Source organism: Portunus trituberculatus, chromosome 39 (assembly GCF_017591435.1).
Source record: "Portunus trituberculatus isolate SZX2019 chromosome 39, ASM1759143v1, whole genome shotgun sequence".
In the NCBI taxonomy this organism is placed as follows: domain Eukaryota; kingdom Metazoa; phylum Arthropoda; class Malacostraca; order Decapoda; family Portunidae; genus Portunus; species Portunus trituberculatus.
The window spans coordinates 5894779-5905014 of NC_059293.1; the positions used below are offsets into that span (position 1 = coordinate 5894779).

At 41.0% G+C, this 10236-nt stretch overlaps 1 protein-coding gene across 1 annotated transcript; it reads left to right on the top strand.

The window, feature by feature from the left end:
- Window positions 1-7334: 7334 nt before the first annotated feature.
- LOC123515575 lies at window positions 7335-8770 on the top strand. The gene is made up of 4 exons (XM_045274316.1): window positions 7335-7344; window positions 7514-8115; window positions 8268-8416; window positions 8521-8770. Exons 1-4 carry the CDS (start codon window positions 7335-7337, stop codon window positions 8768-8770), a joined length of 1011 nt encoding a protein of 336 aa, XP_045130251.1.
- Window positions 8771-10236: the final 1466 nt, after the last annotated feature.

Here is a 10236-nt window from a genome sequence, read left to right on the forward strand (position 1 = left end):
TATTATTATTATTATCATTATTATTATTACTACAACTTTTATCATCATTTTCTTTGTTATTATTATTACTATTGTTATTATTATTATTATTATTATTTTTATTATTATTATTATTATTGAGGGAGAAGTTGTCCGATTGTCTATACATTATTATTATTATTGTTATCATCATCATCATCATCATCATCATCATTATTATTATTATTATTATTATTATTATTATTATTGTTATTGTTATTGTTGTTGTTATTATTATTATTATTATTATTATTATTATTATTATTATTATTATTATTATTATTATTAGTAGTAGTAGTAGTAGCAGTAGTAGTAATATAATCTTTTTCCTTATTACTATAATAATTATTATCATTAATGTTACTATTTTTATTATTACAATTATTATTATAATAATTATTACTGTTATAGTAATAATATTTAGCAATTATTATCATAATATCTTATATTATAGTTGTTGTGATTATGATAATGTGAAGGGAGAGACAGAATGAAGATAGTGATTATGATGTTTTGAGTAACATGTAAAGTATGTTTATTTAGTCTTTGCCACAACTATAATAGCATTTACGTTCACACGAGATGCACATTGGTTACATTGTTACTACGATTAATTTAACGAAAGCAACAGTAAAAAGTTAGGAGATTTGTCAAAATTACAAGCAGTAAATGAAACATAAGTCACATAATTATTCATATAAGATAGTGTGCAGTTATCGGCCATAAGGCTTGTTGTTGAGATCATGGATACATTTAAAGTTAATATGAGTTAGCAGCCTCCTCACATCCTTACTATGATTTTTAGGAGATTGAGCAATATTAGCAATTAGTAAATGCAAATGGGCTAATTGACCTGACTCCAGCCTCAGGGGTCTGCCTAGCCGACAATTTTTTTTTATCTTTGAAAGGGCGGTGAAAAGATAAACAGTTAGAGTTAAAAAGAAAGTAGTGAGAAGGGAATGGGTGAAAGAGAGAGATACACTGTGGGCTTGACCAGAGTGTATCACATGGGGACGCTCCTTTGTCCTGGCGTCCACCCTGAGCTGGTCACCATGCATAATGCCCTGATCAGTCACCTCCTGATTCTTGCCCCCCTCCCTTCACACACACACACACACACACACACACACACACACACAAAGACACACACTTTTGCTGATGATACTGTTATACTATGTGACAGTGAGAGAGGAATGAGACAGGCTCTAACAGCATTAAACACCTACTGCAATGCATGGAAATTAAAACTGAATTATAACAAAACTAAGGTAATAATATTTAGTAGACGAAAAGTTGACCTAAGCAAATATGAATTTCATTTCGGATGTGAAAAAAAAAATTGAAATGGTGGAATATTATAAATATCTTGGTTTAACATTCAATTATAATGGCAGATTCCGCAAAGGAGAGCTAGAACTGAAAGAATAAGCTACAAGGGGAATGTACTCCTTGGCAGGAAAGTGTAGAAAATTTGACTTGCCAGTAGACATGCAGTTGGAACTTTTTAATACCATGGTAATGACTTATGGACCTGAAATTTGGGGACATTATATTATAAGGGAGATAGAACTGTTACATTTAAAGTTTCTAAAACATATATTGTTTGTACATAAAAAGACAAGTAATGTTATGGTATATGGTGAACTGGGAGTATACCCATTGGATATTTATATCAAGTGTAAGATGTTATGTTTTTGGTCTCGGTTGATTACAGGTAAACACTCAAAACTATCTTATGTAATGTATCAGTGTCTGTTACATCTTGACAGGTTAGGGTTATATACTTCTCCTTGGGTTGCCTCTGTAAATAATTTGTTAAATGAATGTGGTATGACAGGAACTTGGTTAATACAAAATGTACCAAACACAGTGTGGTTCAAGAAGGCAATGGAAAAAAATTAATGGATCAGTGGATCACTACTTGGTATCATGGTTTCTCAACAAATGCTATATGTAGTAAATTATAATATATCCAAGGGTGTTTATGGACTAGAAATTTATCTAACTAAATTACAAAAAAAAAAAAAAAAAAAATCGTGTATTGTTAACTAGATTTAGAACATGCAATAAGAGATTACCAGTAAATTTTGGTAGATACACAGGTGTAAACAGAGAAGAGCGGATATGTAATATGTGTAATGAAAATGCAATAGCGGCCGAATTTCATGTGTTACTTAAATGTTCAAGTGAAGATTTTGTAAGGTGGAGAGATGTATGTACCAAGTTATAACACAGTTAGACCAACAATATTTAAGTTTGCTGTGTTGCTGCAAAATACAAATGTAAATATTCTCACAAAGTTATCTGTGTTTACAGGGTTAGTAATGAATAAGTAACTATAGGTAAATGATCAGTATGGTGGATTTTTTATTGTTTTGTTATTTTCTGTTTAAAAGCATTCTATGTCTTTCATTATTCTTGTGTTTTTTTCTTATTATTATTCTTGTTACTGTTTGTTTACTACTGAGCTGTGCTCCATACTTTACTTGTAAACTCTGAGCATACGAATAAATATTCTATTCTATTCTATTCTATTCTATTCACACACACACACACACACACACACACACACACACACACACACACACACACACACATCTATATCTATATCTATATATATATATATATATATATATATATATATATATATATATATATTATTTTTTTTTTTTTTTTATTTATTTATTTTTTTTTTTTTTACGTAGGGAAGAGGGCCAGCCAAGGGCAAAAAAAAAAAAAAGAAAGTTAGAAAAAGCCCACTTGAGCGCTGGCTCTCCAAAGAATACAAAAAGTGCCAAAACCCTCAGCCAGAATTAGGGGAGCAAATGCCTCGATATCTCCCTCTTAAAAGAAGACAAGTTGTAGGAATTTGGAAATACAGATGCAGGGAGGGAGTTCCAGAGTTTACCAGTGAAAGGGATGAATGATTGAGCGTACTGGTTAACTCTTGCATTAGAGAATTGGACAGAATAGGGATGAGAGGAAAAAGAAAGCCTTGTGCAGCGTGGCCGCAGGAGGAGGGGAGGCATGCAGTTAGCAAGATCAGTAGAACAGTTACCATGAAAATAGCGATAAAATATAGAAAGGGATGCAACATTTCGGCGGTGAGAAAGAGACTGAAGACAGTTAGTCAGAGGAGGGAGTTGATGAGACGAAGAGCTTTCGATTCCACCCTATCAAGCAAAGCTGTGTGACTGGAACCCCCAAACATGCGAAGAGTACTCCATACAGGGACGGATAAGGCCCTTATACAGAGTAAGCAGTTGGAGGGCGAGAAAAACTGGCGGAGACGCCTCAGAACACCTAACTTCATAGAAGCTGTTTTAGCAAGAGATGAGATGTGAAGTTTCCAGTTAAGATTATGAGCAAAGGACAGACCGAGGATATTCATTGTGGAAGAGGAAGACAGTTGAGTGTCATTGAAGAAGAGGGGATAGTTGTCTGGAAGGTTGTGTCGAGTTGATAGATGGAGGAATTGAGTTTTGAGGCATTGAAAACTACTAGATTTTCTCTGCCCCAATCGGAAATTTTAGAAAGATCGGAAGTCAGGCGTTCCGTGGCGTCCCCGCGTGATCTGTTAATTTCCTGAAGGGTTGGACGTCTCTGAAAGAACGTGGAAAGATGTAGGGTGGTATCATCAGCGTAGGAGTGGATAGGGCAAGAAGTTTGGTTAAGAAGGTCATTAATGAATAATAGAAAGAGAGTGGGTGACAGGACAGAACCCTGAGGAACACCACTATTAATAGGTTTAGGAGAAGAACAGTAGCCGTCTACCACAGCAGCAATAGAGCGGTCGGAAAGGAAACATGAGATAAAGTTGCAGAGAGAAGGATAGAAGCCGTAAGAGGGCAGTTTTGAAATCAAAGCTTTATGCCAGACTCTATCAAAAGCTTTTGATATGTCTAACGCAACAGCAAAAGTTTCACCGAAATTTCTAAAAGAGGATGACCAAGACTCAGTAAGGAAAGCCAGAAGATCACCAGTAGAGCGACCTTGACGGAAGCCATACTGGCGATCAGACAGAAGATTGTGAAGTGACAGATGTTCGAGAATCTTCCTATTCAGGATAGATTCAAAAACTTTAGACAAGCAAGAGATTAAAGCTATAGGACGGTAGTTTGAGGGGTTAGAACGGTCACCCTTTTTAGGAACAGGCTGAATGTAGGCGAACTTCCAGCAGGAAGGAAAGGTAGAAGTCGATAGACAAATTTGGAAGAGTTTGGCCAGGCAAGGTGCCAGCACAGAAGCACAGTTTTTGAGAACAATAGGAGGGACCCCATCAGGTCCATAAGCCTTCCGAGGGTTTAGGCCAGCAAGGGCATGGCCAGCAAGGGCATGGAAAACATCATTACAAAGAATTTTGATTGTAGACATGAAATAGTCAGAGGGAGGAGGAGAGGGAGGGACAAGCCTAGAATCGTCCAAGGTGGAGTTGTGAGGAAAGGTTTGAGAAAAGAGTTCAGCTTTAGAGACAGAAGAGATGGCAGTGGTGCCGTCATGATGAAATAAAGGAGGGAAAGATGAAGAAGTGAAGTTATTTGAGATATTTTTGGCTAGATGCCAGAAGTCACGAGGAGAGTTTGAGTTTGAAAGATTTTGACATTTCCTATTTATGAAAGAGTGTTTGGCAAGTTGAAGAACAGACTTGGCATGATTCCGGACAGAGATATAAAGTGCATGAGATTCAGGAGATGGAAAGCTCAAGTACCTTTTGTGGGCAACCTCTCTACTATGTATAGCACGAGAACAGGCTGAGTTAAACCAAGGTTTAGAAGGTTTAGGTTGAGAAAAATAATGAGGAATGTACGCCTCCATGCCAGATACTAACATCTCTGTTATGCGTTCAGCACAAAGAGATGGGTCTCTGACACGGAAGCAATAATCATTCCAGGGAAATTCAGCATAATACCTCCTCAGGTCCCCCCAACTGGCAGAGCCAAAACGCCAGAGGTACCTTCGCTCTGGGGGATCCTGCGGAGGGATTGGAAAAATAGGATAAGATACAGAAATGAGATTATGATCGAAGGAGCCCAACGGAGATGAAAGGGTGACAGCATAAGCAGAAGGGTTAGAGGTGAGGAAGAGATCAAGAATGTTGGGTGTGTCTCCAAGACGGTCAGGAATACGAGTAGGGTGCTGCACCAGTTGCTCTAGGTCATGGAGGACAGCAAAGTTGAAGGCTAGTTCACCAGGGTGGTCAGTGAAGGGAGAGGAAAGCCAAAGCTGGTGGTGAACATTGAAATCTCCAAGAATGGAAATCTCAGCGAAAGGGTAGAGGGACAGAATGTGCTCCACTTTAGAAGTTAAGTAGTCGAAGAAATTACTATAGTCAGAAGAGTTAGGGAGAGATAAACAGCACAGATGAATTTAGTTTGAGAGTGACTGTTAAGTCGTAGCCAGATGGTGGAAAATTCGGAAGACTCAAGAGCGTGGGTACGAGAGCAAGTTAAGTCATTGCGTACATAGACGCAACATCCAGCTTTGGAATGAAAATGAGAATAGAGAAAGTAGGAGGGAACAGAGAAGGGCTACTGTCAGTTGCCTCAGACAGCTGTGTTTCGGTGAGGAAAAGAAGATGAGGTTTAGTAGAGGAGAGGTGGTGTTCCACAGATTGAAAATTAGATCTAAGACCGCGAATGTTGCAGAAGTTAATGTAGAAAAGTTGAGGGAGGTGTCAAGGCATTTGTGGTCTTCAACAGGAGAGGTGTCCGAGCTGGGGACATTTTGGTCCCTCCCAGAGGGGACTCCGAGGCGTTGTTTATTTTGGATCCCATTTTCTTTTAAATTTTGATTTGGAGTGAAGGGTGTATGTGTGGTAAGTGCATATAGTTTTGTGTGAAGAAGGAGAGCTGTCTTTAGAGGGTAGGCTGTGACTACCCCCTTGAGTTGTGAGACACAAAGGGAAACATTCAACGAGATCACAACTAGCTTTAATGGAAGGTTCACAGCACCTTCTGAACTAGTGCTATTAGATCTCATTGGGAGTAAGTTATTGTTTCGGTAGGTGTCTACTACCTCCTCCTATGAGGATATATATATATATATATATATATATATATATATATATATATATATATATATATATATATATATATATATATATATATATATATATATATATATATATATATATATATATATATATATATATATATATATATATATATATATATATATATATATATATATATATATATATATATATATATATATATATATATATATATATATATATATATATATATATATATAATATTAGAAGACTGGCTGGGTGACCAGCAGGACACCGTGGTGGTGAAATTACACACACACACACACACACACACACACACACACACACACACACACACACACACACACACACACACACACACACACACACACACCTGTCTCGCCCGTCACGTCAGCCCCTACCATTGCATATAAATATTAATGAGCACTCCTCGTGTTTCCATTCGGATCCTCCCTAGAGTGAACTCTATATTTGTTGCCCCAAAGTTGGCCTTGACACACAATGGAGCAAATCAGTGAACATGCTATGATGCTATGAAGGCATGCTTCGTGTGCTACCCTTTTCTTACGGCATGACTAATCGCTGCATGGTACCTGTACCTCAAGACTGTGTGGGCAGCAACTGACCTGTCCGATCCGCAGCGGTATCACACCGTGGGCCAGGCTCTTCTACCCGAGATCGCCGCCCTTCTTTCATGTGTCCTGGCCCGTACTCCGAAGGCAAACAGGTATGCAGCCGTCATTTCTGCCCTCATGGCGCCTTTAGAAAATAAGATCATAAAAAATAAGAGGCTGTCAGGCCTGGAAATCCCTGTATGAGCAAAGCCACTTAATTCCATCCACATCTATCATCCTCATTCAAAAATTAATGTAATCTTTTTTCAAAGCTCTCAATTGACTCAATACTTATAACATGATTACTTTTTCCGTTCCATTGATCAACGGTTCTGTTAGAGAGCCGGATTCTGTCTAAGTGAGGAGTGAGTGCTTTCTGCCTCTCATAGTTCAGTACCCTTCTGTTTCTGCTGTCTTTGCCTCCCTTTATGTCCTTTCGTGGGCAGCCAGGGTTTTTACCCTCAGGGATACCAGTGTCCCTGCCCATGGCTGACATAGCTGGTTGGGGTGGAGCTTACAACCCCTCCCTGTAAAAAAAGTTCACATTCACTACCAGAATTAGATGTAAATGTCGGGGTCGAGGCTTTAGGCTCTGGCGAGCCTCTAGCCACGATCCTGATCCGGTTCTGCTGGGGGTCCGACCGTGCAAGCCCCTCAGGTGCCAAGCCACCGGCTTGCCTACCCGTATGATGAATGCAGGTGAAAGCTTGCGAGATACCTGTGTCTTGAGAGGAGGATCCCTGCCCTATTTTTAACTTTGCGGTGCTGGTAGGGTTGCAGACATGGCGCCTGCCTGTCGGACAATTCCTTTGGATAAACTTCTGGAAAGTTCTACGTGTATGCTCCTGGAAAATCCTGAGCCTCTCAGAGGATCAAAGACTGCCTCATGTATTGAATGAGCTCAGTAGGCTGAGGGAGAATATAGTGGGAGTCTCTGAGACAAGGAGGCCTGTCAGTGGCGAGACCAGTAGCAATGGTTTTACTTATTATAAGTCCGGCATAAGCAATGTTTACCATGTCAATGGGGTAGTCATAGGCGTCTCCAGCAGACTGCAGCCGTCAGATGTAGAGGTTATTCTGGTTGATGAAAGTATAATGCGACTGAAGCTGATCTACAATGTAGGATTCATGTCTGTTGTTGCAGTATATGCTCCTACCGAGATGTGTGAAACTAAAGAGAAGGAGATGTTCTACGTCAAACTCGACTCTGTACTGGACCAGTGTCCCTGTCGTGATGCACTTATTGTCTTGGGCGACGTTAATGCTGTCAATGGCACTGAAAGAGCTGGCTACGAGTTATATGTTGGTCCCCATTGCTCTGGTAACAGGAACGACAATAACTGTTTCCTTCTGAATCTTGCAAGATCCAGATGGTTAAGAATTGCAGGTTCTAGATATCAGAGACCAGCTCTGCACCGCTGGACTTGGTATAACAATGCCGGAAGGGTAGCGAAGATCGGCCATATCCTTGTTAGTACTCATTGGAGGATCTTTCAGAACTGCAAGGTTTTTGGAGTGTCGAGTTCTTTGCGACTGATCACAGGCTTGTTGTTGCTACACTAAAGCTGCATGCACAGTCCAGAAAGCCTCCAAGATGTGACCACACTGTGTTTCATCTTGAGAAACTGAAGGACTTGAAATGTGCCGAGGAGTATGCAGTAACAGTCTCTATTCAGTTTGGAGTACTCGACACTATTGAGGTAGAGCTATGGGATACGTTCAAACGCGAGACTCTTGAGGCTGAAAATGAATGCGTATGGGAGCGCCCAAGGTAACGGAGTGGCTTCGTCTCGGTAGCGACACTGGACTGTACTGAGGAGAGTCGCGCTGCACACTTTCTGGGAACTGCGACCAGTGCAGGGCTCTGTCACGTAGAACTAGAGCTCTCCTCAGAAGAGACATGAAGAGATATGTCAGGGGCCTCGCTGAGGATATAGAGTGTCATTTAAATGCTAATGACCTCCGACCTGTCTATCGAACTCTGGACAAACTCCGCTCCAAGTCTACTTTTCATGGGAGCGCTATCCAAACAGCAGATGACTGCTTCGTATCGGACACAGAGGGGCAGATGGGTCGTTGGGCTAAGTACTTTCAGCAGCTGTTCACGGTGGATCCTCCAAGCTGACAGCTCCAAACTGCAGAATTACAGATGCTGGATGCTGATCCACCCATTTATGAAACTCCTCTCTCCATTGATGATGTCACAGAGGCTGTGGCAAAGTTGAGGGGTAGAAAGGCAGCTGACATCTGTAACATCAGTGCGGAGTTGCTTAAAACCGGGGGGGGGGGCATGATCAGTGGGTTGCATGCTGTCTTGACTGTTGTATGGCATCCAGGTACCATTCCCCCTGACTGGGAAAAGGGATTGGTGATCACTATCCGGAAAGGGAAAGGGGACCATCAGGACTGCAACAACTACCGCGGTATAACAATGCTCAGCGTGGCAAGGTGGTTGCCCATTTGCTGTTGATGCGCATCAGCAGTCTCTTGCTGGAATACCAGAGACATGAAGAGTCCGAGTTCACACCCAGTAAGTAAAAAACTGACCGGGTCCTAGCACTTCGCATAGTGGTTGAAGTTGACGTGAGTTTCAACAAAGGATGCTTGCAGCCTATATCTCAGGAAGGCGTTTGACTCAGTGCATCGAGAGACATTCTGGGATCTTCTGCGTCTCTGCGGGATTTCTGCAAGGATTATTGGATTATTAACTGGCCTCTAATCAGGGACTGTGAGTGCTGTGAAGTGTGGATGGGGCGTGTCCATCTTCTTCCCTTTGATTATGAGGGTGAGGCAGGGAAGCATGATTGCTCCTTCACTTTACAACATTTGCTTGGACTGGATACTAGGTAAAGTTGTAGACCAAAGTAATTGTGGAGCATCTGTCGGTAATACTGAAATTACAGATTTTATTTTTGCCATTGATGCAGTAATCTTTGCTGAATCACTGAAGGTTCTGGTAATGGCTTTAGAGGCACTGCACGAGGAGGCGAAGCCCCTGGGTCTCAAATTTTCTGGACCAAGACCAAGGTTCAGGTGTTTGGAAGCTTACTGGATGTATGGTGAGGACATTAAAATCACGGAAAATTTCACACACCTTGGTAGTGCAATGCGTAACGATGGTGGGTCAAGCCAGGAAGTTGTACGGTGGATTGGCCTGACCCACGGCGCTATGGATTCACTCAACACGAGTATTTGGCGTTGTCAGTACCTGTGCAGACAGACAAAGATTCGGATCTTCAAGTCGCTGGTGATCTGTGTCTTACTTTACGGTTGTGAGACATGGACACTGAACACAGAATTGATGTCTTTTGTATTAGATGCCTTCGCAGGATCATGGGGGTAACACTAGTATGATTTGTGTCAAATCAGCGATTGCGCTGTGAGACTTATTCGAGGCCGATTACCAGCATATTCCGTTAATGCTAAGTGCGACTATACGGACATGTGGCATGATACCCGGAAGCCGATGCTGAATATCAGGTTGTCTCTGAAAGAGATAACCCAGCATGGAGGATGACAAGGGGACGTCCACAAAACTCACTGCTGCTGCAAGTCATTACCTCCTGCTCGGAGTTACTTGAAATGGGAAGA